We start from the raw sequence: 23,109 nt of genomic DNA on the forward strand, positions 1-23,109 counted from the left end.
TCTTCACTTGGCCGAGCGAGTCTTGACTTGTTGAGTCTAGTTTTCTGGTTCCTTCGACCTTATCAATCAGTTCCAGAGGTGCGTCTCAATAATCACACACACCAACGTCTCCCTCCCTCTCTCTCTCTGCCCCACTCGTTGCAATTCTGCCCTTTCCTTAGCTAATCCGTGCCGGCCAGCCCTTTTCCCCACCCCTCTTCGCCTCTCCGTCTGTCTGCCCAGAGATAATTCATTTAACCCCCCTCCTCGCTCTTCCGCCTTCTCTCTCTTTCCTCCCCTCTTTCTTCTTCCTATATTTAAATATCCAATTCCTTCCCCCCCTTCAACACCGCCAATCTGTTTTCCTCCGCCTTTCGTCGTTTTCCCTTCTCCACCCTTCGTTCCTCCCTTGGATTGACTGCCGCCGCCGCGTCGTCCCTGCAACAAAACTCCTCGCCCTCTGCCTCCGTCCTATCAAATAACCTCAAGGCGCCCCTGCGCGTCAATTCCACTTCAACCTCCAGAATGGTGCACACCAACGTCGTTAGTAAGTGGATCTTTTTCTCCCTTTGGGATATATATGGCAAGCAGAGGAGCATGAAGGAAGAATCTAACCGGGATACATAGTCATCGGCTCCGGCCCCGCCGCCCACACCGCGGCCATCTACCTTTCCCGCGCTGAACTCAAGCCCGTCCTCTATGAGGGTATGCTGGCTAACGGCACCGCCGCTGGCGGTCAGCTCACCACCACCACCGACATCGAGAACTTCCCCGGTTTCCCGGACGGCATTGGCGGTGGAGAGCTGATGGAGAACATGCGCAAGCAGTCTGTTCGCTTCGGCACGGAGGTTATCACTGAGACCATCACCAAGGTCGACTTTTCCCAGAGACCCTTCAAGCTGTGGACGGAATGGAGTGACGGTCCCACCGACGAGCCCGCTCACACTGCTGACGCCGTCATCATCGCCACCGGCGCCAACGCTCGTCGCCTCAACCTTCCCGGTGAGGAGAAGTACTGGCAGAACGGTATCAGCGCCTGCGCTGTCTGCGACGGTGCCGTGCCCATCTTCCGCAACAAGCCCCTCTTCGTCATCGGTGGTGGTGACTCCGCCGCCGAGGAGGCTATGTTCCTGGCCAAGTACGGCAGCAGCGTCACTGTCCTTGTCCGTCGCGACAAGCTCCGTGCCAGCAAGGCCATGGCCAACCGTCTTCTGTCCCACCCTAAGGTCACCGTCCGCTTCAACTCCGTCGCTACTGAGGTGCTCGGTGAGGAGAAGCCCAACGGCCTGATGACCCACCTCAAGGTCAAGAACGTCGTTTCCGGCGAGGAGGAGGTTGTTGACGCCAACGGTCTCTTCTACGCTGTTGGCCACGACCCCGCCACCACCCTGGTCAAGGGTCAGATCAAGCTCGATGAGGACGGATACATCGTTACCCAGCCCGGTACCAGCTACACCAGTGTCGAGGGTGTTTTCGCTTGCGGTGATGTCCAGGACAAGCGCTACCGCCAGGCCATCACCAGTGCCGGTAAGCTTTACTCAGTTCCGAATGTATGTCAATTGCAATCAACTAACTTTGACTCTCAGGATCCGGCTGCATTGCCGCTCTCGAGGCCGAGAAGTACATCGCCGAGCGCGAGTCCGGCGAGGAGCCCGCCACCTCCACCGAGAAGGCCGCTATCAAGCCTGCCACCCAGGAAGTCAACGGTGAAGTCAAGCAGGACGCCCAGGGTGCCGCCGCCGAGTACAAGTCCAACCCTCTGCTTTAAGCGACCCAACAACCTTTCATCATCCCCCCTATACCTCCATTTTCTTTTCCATCATATTTATTCCCCTCCTCTATTATCTATCTAGACCTGGAGTTTTCATTTAGACCGACCTAGACGGCTCTGTCATTGTTATGCTCTAGCCAAGGTGGGGGCATTGGCTTATGGACTGGTTTTGTGTCTGCGCATTTCATTTCCTTATTTTTTCTTTTTACCTTGACGGCTGCTTTATATATTACTAGACTCACTCCAGCGATTCTGTTGTTTTATTGTTTTGTGATACACGGGATTGTTTTTTCCAAAGATGGGGTTTTCGATGGTTCGATCGATCATCCTCTTCGACGATCTGATCTCATGAATGTGAACGGAATACAAAATAGAGTAGAAAGACGTTATAGAGTAATTTTATCTTCTACAGATATGTTTCTCTTTTTTTCCTGGTCTAACAGGGTCATAATCTCTTCAGTAGCAAGAGACATCGTACATAATGATCATAGTCATACAAGGGATGCAATTGGACGTGTGTTGATGAGTGTAGGTGGAGTTGCGTAGAGATGTTATCAGGGAAGGAGCCTTTAAAGAGCACCATCTCCCGACGTGCCATTCGTAGTCGCTGGAGCTGGCGCCTCTGGCTGACTAGGCTGTACGACTGCTCCGACAGCAGCAGCTTCTCCGTTAGTCCTAGGAACAGCAGCATTGCCATCATGCGACATCAGCGAAGAACCAGACGGGTCGGCACTCGCAAGCTGACGGGAAGGTTCAGGAGCAATGGTTATACTTGGATTCTGCGAGGACGCAGGCTCTCCCCAGCTTGCAAATGGATTCGCAGCACACCATCGGTCCTTGACTTCGTAGGAATTTTTCTCCCATTCTGCCATGTCGCGACGCCAGGTATCCCAGATCTTCGCATTGGCCTGTCGGTTGACTTCTATCTGCTCCAAGTAGGGCCGTTTCACCTCCTCGCTGGCCTGGCGCCACATGAGGCCAAGCGCTTGACGGATCTCGTCGCGCGCGGCCTTGGCGTTGGGGTCCTTGGTCGCGGCTCGGCGGGCTTCGTCACACTGCGTGCGACACTTGCCCCAGTAGTCTTTCTGGTACAGGAGGAACGGGTTAAGCGCAGTGCGCGCTGGTCGTGGGGGTGGCGCGCCCAGTTCCTCGTAGATGGCGGCCCACATGGCTTTGTCATACGCTTCCCGACGGAGTGCCTCGGGCGATGCATCGTTGGCTGTGGCACCAGTGGGTTCGAGTGATGGTCCATTGCTGTTTGTCGAGGGAGGTTCTTTTCGCTTCTGACCTGTCGTCGTCGCGGGTGTGCCAAGGTCTACAGCCTTGCCCTTCTCCGGAACGAGCGGTTTGGGGACGTCAATGGGGCCCAGGATGGACTCGATCACCTCAGATGCAGCCCGCAGCCCGGACAGATATGCTCCATGGACCGTGGCAGGGTGAGTGCCGCAGGTTGCTTCTCCTGCAAAATGCAGGTTGCCGATTGGCTTGGCCATCAGGTCATAATCGCCCGGAAGTGATTGCGCAGCTACATACGAGTAGCTTCCTCTAGTGAACTTGTCCGTACCCCAGCGAGTAATGATGGTCTCCAGAGGATCTGGAACAGCCACGTGCTTGAAGACATTACGCAGTTGACTGGTCACTTCCGCAATAATTACCGAATCTGGTGTGTGCTCTGCTTGATGCGCAGCGTCCCCAGCCATGAGAGCAATAAGGACCGGGAGACCAGTAGTCTTCATGCAGTTCCAAAATAGGTAAAACCGGCCGCGATTCGCCGCGTAGTCTTCCTGCATCATACTGTTTCGATTTGCAGGCTCACGCAGAAGCCCAAACATATCACGCTCCGTGTCCCAGAACGGCTGGTCAAAGACCAAGATCACTTTATTCATAACCCCGAAGCCAAGTCGGTCAATTGCACCAGTTTTCCAATCCGGGAGCGGAGGAGAGAACTGTATTGAGCGTTGTTTCAGGACACCCAGAGATCCTGTAAAGACAACCTTATCCGCAACGAGCGACTCACCATCCTCGCAATGAACCACTGTCTTCTGCTTGCCTAGTTCCGTGTGGCCATAGGATATTTTGCTGACAATCTTGTTGGTACGAACATCGAGTTTTGTAGGCAGCGACCAGAGGCCGTACGGCAGTTGCTGATATCCACCAATCACCTGTGAGTGCTCTCCCTCAAACTCGTTTCCCATATCCTGATCCCACCCGGAAAGACTGAGCTTGCCAATGTTAGCTGCATTAGCGTACTCCAAATTGGCCATATGCCAATTCAACAGTCGCATATCTTTCGGGGTCAGTGGGAGCATGCGCTGGTACTGTCGCACACCATCATCCATCACGGCGCCTAATGTCGGAAACGGCGAGGCTTTAGCCACATAATCCAAATTGATGGTCTGGTTCACTGCAACCCCATTGTTTAAACTCCAACCCATCGTTTGACAGGCGAGGCGAGCTGGATTCTCCTCGCTGTTGTCAGAGTCGGCCAATGGGGCCCCGACCGGCTTAATGTCAGCGGTTTTGTGGCCAACACCTCGCCGGACGCGCTTGGCAGGAAACAGAAGCCCGATGGTCCCAGCAGCCCTGGCTTCTTCGTATTGTCTTACTGTAAGGCCGTCGCTAGTGGACACATCACGTCCAGAATCGATGAGATCCCGGTCACCTTCTGCTGTCGGGACTATCACGGATTTGTGGCGATAATGCCCGGATCGGTCCAGTATGTCATTGTAGAGCATCTCGTCTGTTGCATCCCGCGCTTCATCCACCGCTGAGCCATCTATATCGTAGATTGTAGATATGTCGCGCAATAGATGGTATGGAAGAGCCAGCTGGCCCCGGATAATCTGATCCAAAGGATTTCCATGGTCAAAGCCGACAATAATCTGAGCGCCCATTTCAGCCTTGGGAACTAATCCTGGAGCCAAGGTAGATGACTGAAGGCTTCGCAAAGGATGCGAGTAGATACGACCCCCAATCCTGCGCCTTCCTTCCAGTATTATCACACGGGGAGACGTGAGCGGGTCATGATAATGATTGAAGAGGCCTTCCAAGTGGCGCGCACACCCCAGACCGGCCATTCCGGCCCCGATCACAACAATTACAGGTCCATCCCGCCGTCGACCCTTCTTCGGAGGTGCCGGAGCGACTGGTATCTCCACGCAGCCAAAATTGATGTATCCATTGCGCACGAGGAACTCATAAGCGAATGATGCAAGGTTCATCCAGCGATAATCCTTTGCACATCCCATGGCTTCCTCCTTTGAGACACTCAGCATGGGATTACGCGTCCACAAACGCAGAATGCCGTTTCGAATGTTCAGATAGACAGTGACATGGAGATGACACATGTGATCTTGGAGAAGTTCCTGTTCCTTTTTGTGAAGCGCGTATGGATTTAGTCGGGACGCATACGCCGCTGCCACACATTGTTGGGCGTAGACTACAGCGGGCATCCTGGGAGGTATCGAGGAGCGTGGCCGGTACTTCGCCTGAATAGATCCACTGTCGACACCTTTGTGGCTGGGCGACGAAAATGTTGACGAAGACATAATATTGACGGTCCTAGCTGGAGATGCTGACGTCTTCTGAATGAGACTGGGGGTAAAGGCCTGCGTCTTTTCCAGATGATTCGCAGTTGCTTGAATCGTATTAGGTTTATAAGACTGTGGTGTTAGGTCTGCTGCCTGAGAGCTATCCTGCAACTCCCGGAGAAGGCCTTTTTTTTCAGGGTAACTTCCCCTTACGCCACCGTTAAGGGAGGGGTTAGAATGTACGAATCCATTTCCATTTGGAAGACCACTTGGATATATACCCTCAGTTTGCTTTGCAGGAAATTGAGAGGGGGATCCTGTTCCAGCGAGGACTGGGCGCGGTGCCAGCAAAGGGAAGGAGCCTCTGCCAGCGGCATCAAAATTGGTGGGTACATGATATTGGTCCAGGTGATTGCATTCGTAGGCATGGCCATCCGGACCTTGAGTCCCCAAGGCAGCGGCCGATTTCATGATTGTTGGCAAGGGAGCTGAAGTGGGATTCTGGCAAGTGCTAATTTCTCAGAATGTAGGTGTATGATTGCAAGTCTTCTGGGACTGTAGCAAAGAGCTCACGAGACCAACTACTACACTGCATATACGGTGACTGACTGATTGACTCTATGGACACCCATTTCGTAAGGTGATGTAGGATGCTAATGCTTAGCCTATTCATCCATGGCGAGCTCCATCACGATCAGTCCATTGGACGGGTGAAGATAAGGCCTGGACCAGGGATGTGAAATGTATCTTATCTTTCAATTCAAGGTCAGCGGACCACTCGATATCATATATGATTTGCGGGGGAACACTGGGGAAAGTCCAAGACAAGTATGAATGAGCCTGACGCAGGGAATGACCAGTTGACATACATGCCGGGATGGAGTTAGTGGCTAACAGGACAACAGGTCCTTCGCCTGCGAATCCATCACGTTGGTTGGCTTGTTTCTGGCAGCGGCGCAAACCCTACTAGTAGTAGGACAAGGAAACCGCAGGGGGATCTGAGTGGTACGGAGTAGGTAGCGACCGACTTACCGGCAGGAAGAGAATACCGCCGCCTGAGGAGTGGAATATGGAGACAACGAATCAAGGGATGGGGGGAAGAGACACGATGCAGAGGCCGAAGGGAGTCAGTTCAAAGTAGACGGACAATCTTGCCTTGAGGCTGTCGGACTCGAAAAGGGAAAGAAAGTCGGCGGGAAATTCGGCCGGAACCCCGCGTAATTTTCAGTCCGACCAACCAATACTTTCATTGCTTTCGTTACATTCCTGCTGGCCGTCATCGTGTGCTATCGTCAGCCTGAAGACTGACTTCGTGTCCATCTCCCCCTTTCTTTGCTTTTCCAAGTCTTCTCTTAAGCCAGTCAAATCTGGCTAAGAGCACCTCCGCGAGATGCTGCTTTTGCGGTCTGACCATTGCCCCTCTCAGCCTTGCTCAACGCTCCCGGATCCTCCCGCAACACCAGCGCTCAAGGTGGACCTCACACTTCTTGGGACGTTGCACTCGTCACCACCGTCTCAATATTCCAGTCCACGCCGGTGACTTACAGGACGAGGTCTTTAGTAGTATCTGAGGATTGCCTTCCTGATCAGTAGACCTACCTGCAGAGATTCTAAAGTTACTTTATACAAGGACTAACACAGCCTGGTGTTCAACAGTCTAGAGGCATAGCCAGAAGCCGGGCTCCTATGGCCCCTCGCCCAATTATAATATTTACGAAACCCCCCAAGGGAATTTACAAACCGTCATGTCCACCCGGAAAGTGTGCTGTCATCACTCGTAACCGCAGATTTCTATCACGTAGCCACCAACACCCTCGCCATTGACTGTCCCGGGCCGACTATGAGCCCTAGGGTCTCCGCACGTGTGTATGTAGGGTATACATTTCCTCATGGGTCCCATCTCCATCCTTGAAGACATCTGAATCGTTGTCGGTAAACTCATCGCGATAAGGGGAGGCTTGTGTACGGTGGGGGGAGGTCTCACTGCCACTCTCATCGTCAATCGCCAGGTCGACGTGGTCGTCGTCGAGGTCGCCGAATCCGATGCGTTCCTCTTCATCGCGCGCAAGAAGAGCGGCCGCACTGTTGACTTCAGGATCCTCGGAAAAGGCGTCATGGGGACGATGGGCAGCATGGTCAGCTTGCAGCGAGCGTCGGATGTCCTCCCTTTCTTTCGCCTCTAGCTCTTTGGCCCGGGCCAATGTTCTTGTTGAATTGCGTTAGTCTCGGATATCGGGACAATGCAAGGAGATATCTTGACTCTTACCTTCTATATATATACAATCCCGTGAAGATACCGATGCAAATGGAGACGATGATGCTGCAAATATTGACAGCCTTGGAGCCTGCACTCATCTCTTCATTGTTCTCCGACAAGACGCGTAACCGGTTGCCGATGAAGGCTGGAACCAGCAGCTTCGGCGAAATGAGTGCTGTGGCAAGCCCATACATCAACGGCTGAACCGTGGGGAAGGTTGAGACCGCCCCATTGCATACCGAGTAGGGCAGCGGGCAGAGGCGGATCATACACAGCAATTTCAAACCGTCATACTTCAACGTCAACGACAAAGCTGCAAATCTCTTATCGCGTTCCATCAACCGGTGGACGAATTTGGATAGGATTGTCCGAGACACAATGAAAGAACAAGTCGACCCAAGCACAGTTGCGGAAGCATAAAGAAGCCATCTATGAACGGGGTTAGCCCTCTTGCGCACCCATGAAAATTCTCAACTCACCCTTTCCATATCCCAAAGATGTAGCCCGCCATAGTTCCAAATGTGGACCATCCAACCAACGGCGGAAAGGAGACAAAGAAAACACACAACCACAAAACCCCGTAGGCTAGAGGAGAATGCTCCCATTGTGCCGCCACAGGTTGAAGCCAAATGAAGACCTTCCCGGTGAAGACAAGAAAGCCGATTCCAAGGAGATTGGCCAGTAAGAACGCGGCCACCGCCCCTACCCTTTGCCAGAAGTTCATCTTGCGCCACGATTCCAGGATCTGGTGGTATGTCTTGGTTGCTCGGTCTATGATTTGATCTCGGAGGGTAGCGGATCGTCCGCCGGAGATACTGGCTGAATTTCGCCTCCCCGGTGCTCTTCGGCTCCATGGTGGATAAGCCTCATCCTCCGACGGAGACAGAGGTTCTGGGGATGAGGTCGAGACGGACAGTGCCCGGGCGGTGGATGAGTAATCCGCTGGCATCTTTCAAGGTGGATGAATAAAATAAGGCAGCTGAAGGATAGTCGAGCGTATGTAGCTTAACTTGATATCCAATATGCGGGATCAAGCCCGGCTCGATGTAGAGATCGGGGTGAGGCGAATGGACGCCTGTGCAGAGAGATGGGCCGACGGGCGCAAACCAGTACGCGACTTGGGGTTCGGCGATGTATGAATGCAACGCTGTAGATGTTCAATGGTCGTTCAGAATGGCGATGCGCAGTTGAAATCAAGGAGGGCGTAGCTAAGCCCCCGTCTAGGAACGAAGCATGAGTGGATGGGAAGAGCGATAGAAAGTGGAAGAGTGAGCGAGGAAGGGTCCACGACGTCTAGCTAGGCGATGATGAAATGGGAGCTGTCCGGTAATTGGTCAATGAGCTTCTGCTAGTTGCAGCACAGAGGAATGGTCTCGGATGGTGGCAGTGGGAGGTGGAACACAAGCTCGGATTAGAATGGCATTTGTCAATAGAGATGGAGATCTGGATGCGAAGGAATGACAATGATAGCAGTTCATCTAGGCTCTCCTCATGAGAGTCAGTCCGTCTGCATTTCTCTTGAAGGTGGAGTTTAGTGTCTGCCTGAAGGCGGCAATCGGGGAAGATCTTAGTCAGGATCGCTGCTGACTGTTCCACTTTTTCTGTTACATACGCCTCGATACGGGGATTTTTATTACGGGCGGTATGATTGTTTTCTCTCTATTGATCGCAACTTAGTAGTTGACTTGTTGTTCATGAATGAAGTTTTGCCCTCGTGATGTGCTTGACTTGGGGAAGCCATATTCTAACATTCTACTTGTGGTAGATAAATGGATTGACCCTATGGCGGCCCATCGTCTCCATCTCGATACCGACCAGCAAGTATCTATCTGTTTAGTCCGGCAGATCGACCAGGAAGCCATTCTTAGTGAGGAATTGGCAGCCAGTCTAGATTGCCCCCCCAAAAAGGGGGGAAACTTGGTAAGGTGACAGCGCCGCCGTTTCTTTGGTTGAGAGTCAAATCGCACCCCGGAAGCTTCAGCTTTGGTTGATTGCCTGTCAATAATAAAGAAAACATTTAAAGACAAATAGAATAAACAAAAGTACCTCTCTAGGGCGTTGATTGGGGAGATGTTCATCGGGAGACGCCGCGTAGGAATTGTTTGAGAGGGGATAACCTCCTTGGAATCCATCAATCAATCAATACCAAATCCCTCCGCTCTCTCCGACTTTCTCGCTGCCTCTTTCTTGCTTCTCTCCCCTTCTTTCTACTTACTGGCTTTACCCCTCTCACTTCTCCTCCTCCTCTATTCTCTCTCTCTTTCTCTCTCTCTCTCTGTGTGTGTCTTGCGCGTCCTCCCTCTTTGGACCTCCTCTTTCTCCATCTCTCCAACCCAGATCCTCTTCTTATCTTCTCTCCCTTCCTTCCTTCGTTTACCGGATCCACTCTCTTCTCCCCCTCCCCGTCATCATCGATCATTGCACGACGGTAGATGCGATGTAATCACCCATGGACTTCAAGCTTGTCCCCTGTCGCCTGTCAACCTTGCTAACATCCCTGTTTTTTATTCTTCAAGATTTCCTCTTCGTTTCATGAATTCCAGCTGTCCTGGGAACAAATCATGGACGTGGATTATCGAATCTGACCTGTCTTCTGTTGTCTCCTTGATCTGATTACTGTTCCCAATCTCCAAACGCCGATTACCCCACATCTTCCTGCACACACCGTGTATCCGTCGCCCTCCTACTTCTTCCTTCCTTCGTTCAGCCCCCCCGACGATCCAGAATGATTCAAGAAGACCTCCTCGAGGACTGTCTTCGCATCCTCCAGGATCAAGCTCTGGATGAAGAAGAGCAAGTCGAGAAAATAGAGGATTTTGTACGCGAAAAGACCTCCTTATCAGGTCCGTCCCTAGAAAATGCCGTCCTCGACATCCTCTGGCGCCATCGCAATCGCACCTTGCCAGACTCCTCCCCTCCGCCGCCTCGTCACACGGTGATTCGACGCTCGTCTCCTGCCCCTTGGCAGATGGCGCGTTCTGCGACCCCATTATCCCCTCACTCGAACCTAGGCACAAGCCCCGGAAGTACCTCGTGGCTCCAGAGCTCCCGAGGCGGCTTATCCCGGCCACCCCTGTCCTCCACCGTGTCGCCTTTCACTTCTCCGCGCCCATCGCCTCGACTAGCTCTTGCGCAACCCATCCCACACTCCCCTAATCTGAACGCATACGAATTCTCCGATCAAAGCCAAGTGTCCGATTTCTACGGCGACCTGGGTAGCGATAGCAATGTGGACTGGCTGGTTGCTGACGACGCTAACAGCGTCACCTCGTCTATTGGGACCCCGAGCATCACAGGAGGGCTGAGCGCCACGGCACCCGAGTTTGTGCCCGATATGAGCCCGCACGATATCTTACGCACTGTCCTGGGAGACAAGCGATCGAATGATGAAATCGAGGCGGCCCTGGAAGCCAACAGCTACGACTTGGGCGCGACGATCGCGTCGCTGTCGCAACCCGGTGACGGTGACTCCATCTTGCCGCACTCGGAGGACGGCCACGTTGTGGTCGGAAAGTCGATGTCAATGGAGCCGCCCAAGATTGCTACCCCTCCCAGCCAGAGTCGCAGTCCAGTGGTCTGCAAGTACTGGTTGTCTACCGGCCAATGTCTCCGTGCCGATTGCCGGTTTAGTCACGATCTAACCAATCACCTTTGCAAGTGAGTATACCCCCGAGCTTCCCAATGCCTCGTCCATGCAAGAACAGGACACTAATAGCAGCACATTCGTACAGGTATTGGGTTATGGGGAACTGCTTGGCAGGTGACGGCTGCCCGTTTTCGCATGACCCTTCAGCTCTCGTTGCAAATCTCAGTGTGGCAGACGGTACGCCAGGCACAGCATCACCTGGCACGTCATTCCACATGGACAGTACCTCGGAGGCCTTCCCTCCCCTGCAGTCTACTGCCGGGATGGGAGACCAATGGGCTGGCCAGTATCTTGGCAAGTATCCAGGTCATTTGTCTGCATTCCCTGGCAGCAAGTACGTGCCTCAGGCCATGCAATTTGCTGTTGGTAAGCGAAATGGGAGTATGACCAACCTGTCCCGCCCTCATTCTCGACCAGGGAGTCGGCATCAGCATCGTGAGCTGAACCCGGCTGCTCCATCGGTCGATGATCCAGACGCATTCCCCACCCTTGCTGCTGTCAGTGCCAAGAATACGGGCAAGAAGCATCATGGGAAACGCGGAAATCGCGACAATAATTCAAGCAGAGAAAACATGCCTACATCACTAGCGGACGTGGTTCGCATGTCCCCATCTCCTGCGCCTGGGAAGGGGAAATCTTCGTCTAAGAACACTCGGGATGGGGTTAAAGGCCGCGAACATAGCGCAGCCGCTCAGGCAATCCCACCGCCGCAGAACATTCCCTGGTTGGAAACCGGTTCCCGAGCGAACCAACAATATATCAAATACCGGACGGAGGCTATCCGCCATGGTACGGTGAGGAACAAATTCCTTCAAAGGTAAATTGACACTTTTGAAGTCCGAAGGCTTGAAGCTAATTGTCTGGTTAGTGCTGCTCAAGCGTGGAACCGCAATGACGCAAGAGCCGCAAAGGCTTTGTCTCTGCGGGGTCAGGCTGAAAACGAAGCCATGCGCAAGTGTCATCGGGAAGCAGCCCGGCAACTTTACGAAGAACGTAACAAACATCTCTTAGACGCTGGTCTGGATGATGCAGCGGAGGAACTGTACGTTGACCTGCATGGCTTGCATCCCGAGGAGGCCATTGAATACCTGGAAAAGATCCTGCTCAAGCATGCCCGTGAAGGCCGGCGCGTAGTCTACGCGATCACAGGCACGGGCCATCATTCCAAGAATGGCAAGGACAAGATCGGCAAGGCCGTCAAGGCATGGTTAAATGAATGGAAGTACCTGTTCCGCGAGTTCAGTGTCCCCGGCGAGCGGGGTGGATATGTTGGTGGCATCCTGGGGATTGACCCCACCAGCTACGATAAATCACTAGCCAAGAGTCTGGAAGATGATGCAAACAGCAAGGCGGATGCGGACCAGCCCATCTTGACCATGGGCAAGATCCAGCTGTTGAAGCGCGAAGACCTGGAGTCAAAGCAATAATAAACAGCAAATCTTCTTCAAACACTCAAGAAAACCTTTCTTGATGCTCGATCTCCCGAATTCAACATTACCTCCAACTCAGCCTAGCATACGCTTTGGGAGACTACTGGGTTTTATGTGAATTCTTGTAGGGAAGTGATAGTCCCGGAGTATAAGAGGTGATCGATAGACTATCTACTCAAATCTTTTCTTGATCTCATTTCGGTTCTACCTTCCCCTCATCCAACAAGTACCATAAATAGTTACTCCTAATTTGTCAACTGGCTTGACTGAATTTTTGTATATATAACTCCTCTCACTCAAGACACAAACACCACCTAGTACAAGCATGCTCACTCCGGTTCCTGATGCCCCCACTCCTCCCTCAACTTCCCAACATCAAATCCACACGCCTCCGCCTTCCTAACCACCGCCCTGGCCTTCTCCGCCACCGGCACATCAATCATTTTCCCATCAAGCGTCCACGCACCCCGTCCCGCTCTCGCAGCCTTCTCATCCGCCACACACACCCTCACAGCCCACTTAACTTCTTCCGGATCCGGTCCAAAGATCGCCTGCGCCGTCTCCACCTGCGACGGATGAATACACTGCTTCCCATTGAACCCTAGCCGTCTCCCATCGCGACATTCCTCCTCCAGCACCGCAGGCGGGGACCCGTCCCCCTTGGTAGATTTGTACGCTGTGCAGACCAAATCAATAGTAGAGGGAAGGTTCGCAGCGCGAGCAGCCGTAGCAATCATAGACCTTGCGAAGAGGAATTCAGTTAATGACGGGGTACGGGTGATGCTGAGGTCGAGTGCGAAGTCTTCGGCCGCGAAAATGAGGCCCTGCAGGAGGGGCGTGGAGGCGCAGATTTGGGTGAGGTTTGTGAGGGATTTGGCGGACTCGACTAGAGCGAGGAGGGAGATTGGAGGTCTCGGGGTGGAAGGATCCTGTTGTTGTTGTTGGGAGAGAGTGTGCGTGATGACATCGTTCACGAAAGTAAGGTCCGAGGGGGTGTTGACTTTGGGGATCACGATTGTTGTGAGATTGGGAGATTTGAGCTATTATCGGATTTAGTGAGTTGAATGGAGGAGAAAAGTGAGGGATGATAATGGTACGCACCACTTCGGTGAGATCTCCTAGGGCGAGGCCGCTGTCCACGGAGTTGATTCGTACGGCTCGTTCGCGGATTCCCTGCGGTGCGGGCTCGTCGAGTGCTCTCCGCACCAGGGACCGAGCTTCCGCTTTCTTGTGCGGAGTTACGCTGTCTTCGAGATCGTAGGCCACGCAGTCGGCGGTTAGAGTGCGGGATTTATCGATGAAGCGTTGGGAGGAGCCCGGGACTGGGATTCGGGGTTAGTTAGGGGGTAATTGGTATAGTCGGATAGCATGTTGGGGTGTGGGATGAGTGCGGAAATGCGGGGAGAGCTATGGGTTGGGAAGAGAAGGGGGCAGTGACGTACTGTAGAGAAGGGCGCGACGGAGGGTGTTTCTGGCGGCCATTGTTGATGAGAGGGAGAGTGTTCAGTTGAGCTGATGGTAGTGAGTTTGGGATCACACTGAACTGCAATGTCTCCTGTTGGATTGAAAGAATGGAGATTGTCGGATGAAGCTGCTGCAGCGGTTGCGGATTGACCCGCAACTTTAAGAGATCCTCGGTTTGCGCATAAAGGCTTCTCCAGTCAGGAACCGGCCGATGACCTCATCCGGCAGGTGTCGCGACTGGCCCGTATTTAGTTCGTTCCATTGGCACTTGCATTATTCACCTGTGACAACCACTGCCTTTGTCTTTCTTGTACACCAAAGTGAGCAATATGAAAGAGCCCGAGTGCCGATCGCGCATGAAACAGATGGGAGTCGGAGAAATAAGATGAAAGAGTGTCAAGTAACCGTCCGCCGCTCCACATTCTGCCGCGCCCCACCGCCCCTGGCTGGAGACACGCAGCATCAACGCAATCCCGCCTCGCATGATCTGGACTCGTCAGGAGGCTGCTTGACTGCCGTCTATCTCATGTGCATTGGACTGTTTCCAGAGGATATTTCTTGACTTGATCCTGCCCCTTTTTTGTCATCATGGAACAACAACCGCTCCAGCCGCAGCAGGGCGAACTGAACTGGCGCCTCAGTGCCCATCCGATTACTCTCCTGTTCTTCCTGGGCTTTCGCATCGGCGCCCTACTGATGTACCTCTTCGGCGTGCTCTTTATCAAGAACTTGTGCGTAAAACACCTTTCAAACTCAACTTCAGGATCATAGCTCCCTCAATCTCCAAACCCGGAACCTCCCAGAGCTACCCTATCTAGATCCGAGCAAACAACCAAGCTAACCACTGCAACCAGCGTCCTCGTCTTCATCATCACCCTCCTCATCCTTTCCGCCGATTTCTACTACCTCAAAAACATCGCCGGTCGCCGACTGGTCGGTCTCCGCTGGTGGAACGAAGTCAACACTTCCTCCGGCGACTCTACTTGGGTCTTCGAGTCCTCCGATCCCACTACCCGCACCATCACCGCCACGGACAAACGCTTCTTCTGGTTGAGTCTGTACGTGACGCCTGCACTATGGATTGGCCTCGCCATTTTGGCCATTATTCGTTTGAGCAGTGTGATTTGGTTGAGTCTTGTTGGTGAGTTTATCCTTGCACTCTTTCTCCCAGCAGGTATATAAGAAGCGTGGATGCTAATTGTATACAGCCATTGCCCTCGCCTTGACCATCACCAACACTGTTGCGTTCTCCCGGTGCGATCGCTTCAGTCAGGCTTCCACCTTCGCGAATAGTGCGCTTTCGGGTGGAGTTATGAGTAACCTTGCGGGTGGCCTGCTGGGCAGGCTTTTCAAGTAGGGTGTATGTCTTTGAAAAGAATTATGCTGGGATTCATACTGGGTATGGATATCGGTTGTCAGTTTCGTTTTTGATTTGTTCTTCTAGGTGTGGATTGTGGGGTGTAGTGGTTTCTATCGGGGAGGATGGAGCAGGATATCTTAGGGGAGGGGAGCTTTTTGTTTTGTCGGTTATACTCTTCTAGCGTTATCGGTTAGATTTTATTGTATTGTATCGTATGTTACTACTACTGGTATATTTTGAGCTTGTAGTTTGTAGTCTGATATCTGACTAGCTGTAAAACGAGCCTATCCTCGTGGGGGATATATAGCTCAAGCTTCAATGGAGCTATCACTGAACAATAAGATCAGGTGGATAGGCTGAAGACCAATGTGTAATCCTAACATTATCTTATTCCATTATCCAGCTAAAGGTATCTGGGGTATTTGCACCCTGAATAGACCATCATACGCGATAAATAATCAACAAACAAATTGTAGATGCTTTGCGCTCCATTTCAGGCACAGTCAAGTTCAAAAGGACCATCCGCCCTGACGGAACATGAAACCCGTCGGATCATACGCCTTAGCAATGCTCGCCAGTCGCGCCTTATTCGTTGGCCCATAACTGCCATATACGTCTTGGTAGTCGGCGGCATCGTTCATGAAGAGAGGATTAGAGCTATCATAATTGTTAGCGTGCTGCACTGGACGAAGAGAGAAATGAAGGGAAGGAGGACACGTACGAGATCCAATCCACATCACCCGATTGATAATTCGTCGGCTTAGTTCCCAACAGCGTGTTATTAAATGCCTCCTTCACAGTATCACCCACCTGGCGCAGATACTCCGGACAAGCATCATTGCAAACCGGATTAACCCAGATCAAGTCATTCTCAATCCAGACACGATCACCGTTCGCAGGGTCCAGGCCGAGAGCATTACCGCCGGCCTTGTTGGAAGCACGAGCAATGCGCACTGATAGCGGTTGCGGGGTAAATGTGCCGATCTGGATGTCCAAGTTCTTGGAGGAATCGTTCTTGATCATGGACTGGTAGGTAGTCCAGTGGTTTTCAAGCAGTTGGGTCATCTGCTGGGACGGCATGTTGGGGAATGTGTTGACACGAATGGCAGCGTTGATGCCGTAGATCTTGGCTCCGCCTGCTTCGTTCGTTAGATCGGTGTAGGTGGTGGTCTTAGTAGAGTCGATAAGGGCTTCGATGTTGTCGAGTCCGACGAAGGCGTTAGTGCTGGGCTTCGCTCCATCGTAGAAGAAGAAAACGGCTGGGTTGGAGACTATCGCTCCAGGCAAGCCAAAGTCGAAGGTTGGGATGACGGCGGCTTTGGCGTCCGGGTATTCACTTGTGAAGTTGGAGAGAGCTTCAAAGATTTGCTGGCGTTTGTCGGCGCTGTAAAAGCGAATGCCGCCCCAGACTTGCCCGTTGTCGCCGAGTGGGTGACCCTGGTATGTGAACTTGGTAACGATGCCATAGCGGTTGCCGCCGCCGCGCAAGGCCCACCAGAGGTCTGGATTAGAGGTGCTGTTCGCGTTGACGATGGTGCCGTTTGCTAGGACTACTTCGAACTTGACCACGTTGTCGCAGGATAAGCCCTGAGTTGGGTTAGTGCTGGACGTAGAGGAAAGGGGGCGGAGGAGGGATAGGGCAAGGTAGTACATATTGAGCTGAGTAGTATGACAATCCCCCTCCAATCGTGAATCCTGCCACGCCGATATTAGCCAATCGGCCGCCTACGACGACCTGGTTCGTCTTCTCCGTGACAGCGTAGACATCGCCCCATCGGGCTCCAGGGCCGACGTCGAAAGTCTGGCCGTCTGAGTTACGCGTGGTTGAGGACAGGTTCTCATTGAACGAGATAAGGACCCCCCCGTTGGTACTTGAGAGTCCCACATTGAAATTGTGACCGCCTCCTTTCAATGCAAAGGGTGCAGTGGGATATTTGTTCAGCTGCTGAATTGCGACGGAGACATGTTGCGCGTTTGCAGGGAAAAAGGCGCAGGCCGGACGGTTGTCAGCATTCACGCCGTTCCAGTATTCCTTGACTGCATTGTTGTAGTAAGACTGATTCCAGAATGTTTCAGTTGCGTAGGTGCCTGTGGGGTCCCAGACGGTGTACTGGGGGTAAACCGTGTGTAGGTGCTGGCAAACAGACACTGCGTCGGTGTTTGGGGCTGCCAGGACAGGGGCCACTGCAGCCAGAAGAAGAGCAGCAGCTATCATCTTGGATACGAAAAGCTTTGCTCCGTGTAGTGGGTGGTGAAATAAGGCATCCTAATTACCTTAAATGCCAGGCTCAGGGGGTCCATGCTGAATGGATTTTGTATAATCGGTTGTGATCGATCCTCAAAAACGGGCAACATTCCGTGTAGTATTTGCGTATTTGCGTATTCGATTTAAGATCGACACGCACGTTTGAGCTAAAACAGACTGTTAAATGAACGGTCGGATGGGGGACGCTCTTCAGAGACAGTCATTTCATCTAAGCGGAGGGGGATCTGCAAGGAACCTCGAAACGAAGTCTCAACTTTGGGATTGACCGAGGATGCACGTGTTTCCCCCCTGCTTCATGTTTCTAATGGTTCAGTGGGTTTTCTTCAGCATTACTCAGGTGTTTTAGAAGCCCGTGGGAGATTACCGATGCCATGGGTACGCTTACAGTATATTTAATGCTGTCAGCTGCAATTCAAATCTGCTGCTGAGAATACATCAGCTCATACCGGATCATTGGACCGATGAGATACTATGCTTCTCGGCATGTTAATGAGCATCTGCCAACCTCTCATAGCCTTGTTTGAATTGTAATGTTGTATTTCTTTATCAGTTGAATCATGGCTGCATTCAAAGGTAAAGATCTCTCCTATCCTAGGCAGTACAATGTATTCCATAAACTGTGACAGCGCAGTGTATCTCGACAATCACATCTATTTCTGCGAGGGGAAAAGAGCAAATAAAGAAAAAAAAAAAATAAAAAGAAGAAGAAGAAGAAAAGACAAAGATGCTTATTCTTATGTCAGATGGTACTGGAGCAAGGGACGACCTACTCAGCAAACCTACAGGGCACGGCTTAAGGATACATGATATACATTCTTCGTCAGCAGTGCTGACAGAGGAAGCCGAAACATGGTAACCACGATGTCACCTCGTAATAGTACTAGAACTAGCAAAACCACGACTCATCCATATTATGTTCAGCTTTATTCTTTGACCTGGCCCGCCAACTCTTGCTCTCCTGAATTTTGCGCCTGCGTCGGTGTCGCATATCAAGCTCAAGATTGTATGGTCGCCGATGCCATCTCTGCTACGGCCTGAGGGCCTAAGCAGATAGTAAGAAAAGTCGACAGGTACATTGCAGATAATGACCGAATGCCAGTTAGTCCTATATAATTGATAGCGATCAGTTTAAAGGAAGATAGCATCAACGAAAGATGGCTCATTTAAAGCAGTTAGATACTTCTGAGTTAGAGAAGAAGCCCTGTGGGACTATGCCCTTTTCCACTTGCTGGAAATGACCTAGTCAGGGTCCAAGAGTCAGGAATTTGATATCAAGCATTTACCACGAGAGAGTCTGACTCATTCGGGTCTGAGGTGTGCGGAAAGACGAATCATCATTTGGGTCGCCGCCAGTGTTGGGGAGCGGGGACAAACTTAACCATATCCGTGATGATCAGCTCCCACAGTTATAAAGATCGCCGCGCTCCATTCGCATTTTCTCTTATCAATCAGTGTGAAGATTCCCATAACAATGGTATCCTCTATGTCTGCGTCCAGTCCCAGCAAATGCCTATTCTTACGTTGCGATAAAGTATATTGCCAGGTGGGGTACTGATAAACTGGGTATAGAGTCACATGATTGTTAAACTAGATATTCTACCTGGATTGTATAATATGCAACTGACAATTCCCAAGAGTCGCTGAGTTGAGATTGAATGGTCGATAACAGGACTGTTCCCCTCAGGCCTCAATGCTGGATCACTAGTCTCAAAACATACAAGCGCTTATTCCTTAGTCATTCTATCTTGGCTGACATGTATTAATTATTTTGGTTGTCAGCGAACTGAAACCCGCATTCTTCCAACTTCACGAGGTTCAATTGTCTCTTACAACTTACGCATAAATTTCTTCCTCAATTACTATCGTGTACTCTAGGATGTCACAAAACACTACGACCACAGTACAGGAGCTACGCCTGGGCACCCGCAATTCCAAACTGGCACTAGTACAAGCGGAGCATGTTTCCAAGGAGCTGACCAGTGCTCACCCCGGAGTCCAGTTTCCCTGGCAAACGGTGGTGGTGCGCGGCGATGCCGACAAAAGTAGCCCTTTCCTGAAATTTGCAGGGCCATCCGACGCAGCAAAGAACATCTGGACCGAAGAGATGGAAACCAAGCTGTGCGCAGGAGAGCTGGACCTCCTCGTGCATTGCCTCAAAGATATGCCGACGCGTCTACCAGAAACCTGCACACTAGGGGCCATTGTTTATCGGGAAGATCCCACTGATGCGTTGGTGATAAAGGAGGGGCTGCGGTCGCAGTATACGGATCTGAGTCAACTGCCCCCCGGTTCTGTGGTGGGCACTAGTTCCACTAGACGGAAAGCCCTACTTCGATACAGATACCCGCATTTGAAAGTGGAGGAATGCCGCGGGAACCTGTAAGAAGACTGCCCCTTTTTGTCACTGAGAGTTGACTCTTTTCTGACTTGACATGGCAGCGGAACACGGCTGAAAAAGCTAGATGACCCAGAAGGTCCATTTTCGGCAATCATCCTGGCCACGGCCGGTATGGTCCGCATCAATCTGGAAGATCGCATTACGAAACGCTTGCCTCCCTCGGAGTTCCCGTACGCTGTCGGTCAGGGCGCCCTGGGCATTGAAATCCGCAAGGAGGACGCCCAGACAAAGACCATGGTTCGAAAAATCGAAGACCTGGTTACCCGTCGGATCTGTCTGGCAGAGCGGTCACTGCTACGCACTCTTCAGGGCGGCTGCTCGTCTCCAGTCGCAGTACATTGCACTGTTGAGCAGGCACCAACAGCTTCCTCGCCAGCTCAATTGCGACTAGATGGTACTATAATTCATCCCCACGGGACAACTTTGCTATCTGAACGGACGACAGCGGAAGTGGGAACGGACGAGGATGCCGAGGCGTTGGGTGCTACGGTCGCTCAGCAATTGTTGAAGAATGGCGGACAAGCATTGCTGGAAGAGATTCGTCTGTTACAAGAGACCATTGCGACAGATGCAAAATAGAAGAGGACCTGAATATGTACCCTTAACTAGTAGAATTAATCCCCGCTCAATGTACATCGCCACGACTGCTTATTTCTCACGCTATCTGTCACCCAGGCTTCATCTGTCAGTAAGATGGTCCTTTCTACCGAAACAGTACCCTTGGAGCCACAGAGTAGCACCACATTGAAAATGATTGGACAATGTCTTTGGCTGCATGAGCCATTTGGAAGGACTCATAGGCACGCCGCGAAAAAAAGTGAAGTACATCATGGGCTCAGCCGATCAGCAATCAAATTATTATTTTTTACAAAACCTCATACATCGCAATTTAACGCCTCACCAAACTCGAATATGATGGCGAGGAGTCAGAAAAAAATTTCATGTGGAAATATATCCTCGCTTCCTTACTCGGATTTCATCACACTCGTCTTCTCCGAACTAGTCACTCTACACCACCATGGTGACTTCCTATCTTGACAACCACATCGTCTAGACACCCGACATATATATCGAGGTGGGTATAGCTATACCACCACTTTCCCTCCATCATCATTATTTCTAGCATTCCTAGGCTGTCTTTTCTTCTAAGCTTTGATTATCTTCGAGACAAGATGGTTCCCAAATCCGCAGGGAACACAGGGGCCACCCTAACGACCCTTCCAATTAAGTTAATTGTGTCTATTGTGTCATATCTGCCCAATCGGGATATCAAATCGTTACGCTTGACGTCCCAGCTTCTGCACAAACTAGCGCAATTACGTATAGAACGTGTCTTTCTATCCGCTGACCAACGTAACCTCGAAGTCTTCCGTGCAGTTGCCGACCACAAAGTCTATCGCCAGCACATCCAAGAGATTATCTGGGATGACACGCGGCTGTTACCACCTCCTCAGTTCTCGGTGCTAGATTACGGACGAAATCCAGAAGAGCGGGTCCCCTACGCAGGAGCTGAACTCTGGTACCTCAATGCTTGTCAAGAAAATATTGAAGATTTGAGGAGGTACCAACGTGACTATACGGGGTTAGCAGATTGCATAGAGCGGGCCGAGCAGGACGTTGCTTCCACATTATGGCTGAAAGAATCTTTCGACCTCTATGAAAAATTGAGTAAGGAAGAGGAAGAAAACATTCGCACTAACGCTGATAAGGAAGCCTTCGAGTATGGGCTAAAGCAATTTCCAGCCTTGAAAAGTGTCACAATTACACCTGTAACGCATGCGCGAGTTTTTTATCCTCTTTATCAAACACCCATGATTCGCACGTTCCCGCCTGGGTTTAATTATCCCGTCCCGCGCGGATGGCCGACGCACAAGGAGAACCATCCGGCTCTTTCTCTGTGGACTGATCTACACGAGCACTGGAAAGACAGATGGCGTGGATTCCGGGCTGCACTGCATTTGCTGGCAAGAGACAGAGAGCACCACAACGTCTCTGAGCTCATTTTCGATGTCAACCAGCTGGACACAGGAATAAATTGCACGATATTTGAACAACCGTGTGAGGAGCTCTTAAACCTTTTCCTTATTCTCAACCAGCCAGGATTCAAGCGACTTGATCTTGCTCTCTCATACCCCAATCAAAAAGAACGTGGATGGCCGGTTTTTCGCAATGGTAATCTGCGAGACGTGTTGAGAAATGCAGCTGATTTAGAGCACTTCAGCTTCAAAGCCAGTATGTACACGCTCCAGGAAAGCTCGTCTAGCAATCGATGCTTTCCAAATATTCCGCTTGATACCATTTTCCTAGTCGCAAAATGGCAGAAACTACGCCACTTTGGACTTTCAGGCCTCTCAGTCGGTACTACTGACACGGTCAGGCTTCTGGATCGACTGCCACTCACCACCCGCTCGGTCGAGTTGAGCTTTCTGGGTTTCTCAGAGCCTGATATGGATAATTGGTCAATTCTGATCGAAGGGATTCGTGACCGTACCCGGTGGAGATATCGAAGTACTAGTAGGAGGCCTAAGCTTATTGTGGGTGTGGATGTAACGCGGAATAGACAACCTGGTCTAGGCATCTGGATTGAAAGGGAGATACACGAGTTTCTGTATGGAAATGGGCTAAATCCATTTGACGAGAATGGTTGTGTTAAGCCAGGCGTGGGATTTGAGCGTCAATCCAACTTATGATCGGCCTCACGTTCATCCCGAATGGTTGGACTGGTTGGATTCTATGGTTACTTATGGATTTCAACACGTTTGCAAAGTGTAAAATTAGATAGTGCCTTACGGGTTCCATATCATTGATGACTTGATGAACTAGTACCAGTATCTGCCTATAAGCCGATAGACCGAAGATGCATTGCAGGAGAGGTTCTGGTACTACTACTTCTACTACTACCATTCCACATGGTCTGTAGTTTCTCTTGGAAATGAACTTCTGTTTGCAGATTTCAGCAATTTTAGACTTCTCTCCCTAGCCAAGTGAGCAAATCAAAAAGCAAAGTG

At 51.4% G+C, this 23,109-nt stretch overlaps 9 protein-coding genes across 9 annotated transcripts; 5 read left to right on the forward strand and 4 right to left on the reverse strand.

Annotated features, from left to right (window-relative positions):
• Positions 1–504: 504 nt before the first annotated feature.
• On the forward strand, positions 505–1,747 carry An01g08570 (uncharacterized protein; the record flags this gene model as incomplete). Its single annotated transcript, XM_001389242.3, has 3 exons — positions 505–526; positions 607–1,506; positions 1,566–1,747. The coding sequence occupies 3 exons, from the start codon at positions 505–507 to the stop codon at positions 1,745–1,747; spliced, it is 1,104 nt and encodes a 367-aa protein (XP_001389279.1).
• A 572-nt stretch (positions 1,748–2,319) lies between these two features.
• On the reverse strand, positions 2,320–5,202 carry An01g08580 (uncharacterized protein; the record flags this gene model as incomplete). Its single annotated transcript, XM_001389243.3, has 1 exon — positions 2,320–5,202. One exon carries the CDS (start codon positions 5,200–5,202, stop codon positions 2,320–2,322), a length of 2,883 nt encoding a protein of 960 aa, XP_001389280.3.
• Positions 5,203–7,127: 1,925 nt separating this feature from the next.
• Positions 7,128–8,261, reverse strand: An01g08590 (uncharacterized protein; the record flags this gene model as incomplete). The annotated part of the gene is made up of 3 exons (XM_001389244.3): positions 7,128–7,485; positions 7,547–7,966; positions 8,017–8,261. The coding sequence occupies 3 exons, from the start codon at positions 8,259–8,261 to the stop codon at positions 7,128–7,130; spliced, it is 1,023 nt and encodes a 340-aa protein (XP_001389281.3).
• A 2,001-nt stretch (positions 8,262–10,262) lies between these two features.
• On the forward strand, positions 10,263–12,610 carry An01g08600 (uncharacterized protein; the record flags this gene model as incomplete). The annotated part of the gene is made up of 3 exons (XM_001389245.3): positions 10,263–11,194; positions 11,269–12,000; positions 12,052–12,610. 3 exons carry the CDS (start codon positions 10,263–10,265, stop codon positions 12,608–12,610), a joined length of 2,223 nt encoding a protein of 740 aa, XP_001389282.1.
• Positions 12,611–12,942: 332 nt separating this feature from the next.
• An01g08610 (uncharacterized protein) lies at positions 12,943–14,095 on the reverse strand (the record flags this gene model as incomplete). Its single annotated transcript, XM_001389246.3, has 3 exons — positions 12,943–13,653; positions 13,715–13,935; positions 14,056–14,095. 3 exons carry the CDS (start codon positions 14,093–14,095, stop codon positions 12,943–12,945), a joined length of 972 nt encoding a protein of 323 aa, XP_001389283.1.
• A 570-nt stretch (positions 14,096–14,665) lies between these two features.
• Positions 14,666–15,434, forward strand: An01g08620 (uncharacterized protein; the record flags this gene model as incomplete). The annotated part of the gene is made up of 3 exons (XM_001389247.1): positions 14,666–14,808; positions 14,932–15,218; positions 15,286–15,434. The coding sequence occupies 3 exons, from the start codon at positions 14,666–14,668 to the stop codon at positions 15,432–15,434; spliced, it is 579 nt and encodes a 192-aa protein (XP_001389284.1).
• A 512-nt stretch (positions 15,435–15,946) lies between these two features.
• Positions 15,947–17,652, reverse strand: An01g08630 (uncharacterized protein; the record flags this gene model as incomplete). The annotated part of the gene is made up of 3 exons (XM_001389248.1): positions 15,947–16,094; positions 16,159–17,024; positions 17,089–17,652. 3 exons carry the CDS (start codon positions 17,650–17,652, stop codon positions 15,947–15,949), a joined length of 1,578 nt encoding a protein of 525 aa, XP_001389285.1.
• Positions 17,653–19,579: 1,927 nt separating this feature from the next.
• Positions 19,580–20,680, forward strand: An01g08640 (uncharacterized protein; the record flags this gene model as incomplete). The annotated part of the gene is made up of 2 exons (XM_059750071.1): positions 19,580–20,082; positions 20,143–20,680. 2 exons carry the CDS (start codon positions 19,580–19,582, stop codon positions 20,678–20,680), a joined length of 1,041 nt encoding a protein of 346 aa, XP_059603273.1.
• Positions 20,681–21,273: 593 nt separating this feature from the next.
• Positions 21,274–22,791, forward strand: An01g08650 (hypothetical protein; the record flags this gene model as incomplete). Its single annotated transcript, XM_001389250.1, has 1 exon — positions 21,274–22,791. The coding sequence occupies one exon, from the start codon at positions 21,274–21,276 to the stop codon at positions 22,789–22,791; it is 1,518 nt and encodes a 505-aa protein (XP_001389287.1).
• Between the last annotated feature and the right edge of the window lie 318 nt (positions 22,792–23,109).

Source organism: Aspergillus niger (genome assembly GCF_000002855.4).
Source record: "Aspergillus niger supercontig An01".
Classification (NCBI taxonomy): Eukaryota; Fungi; Ascomycota; class Eurotiomycetes; order Eurotiales; family Aspergillaceae; genus Aspergillus; species Aspergillus niger.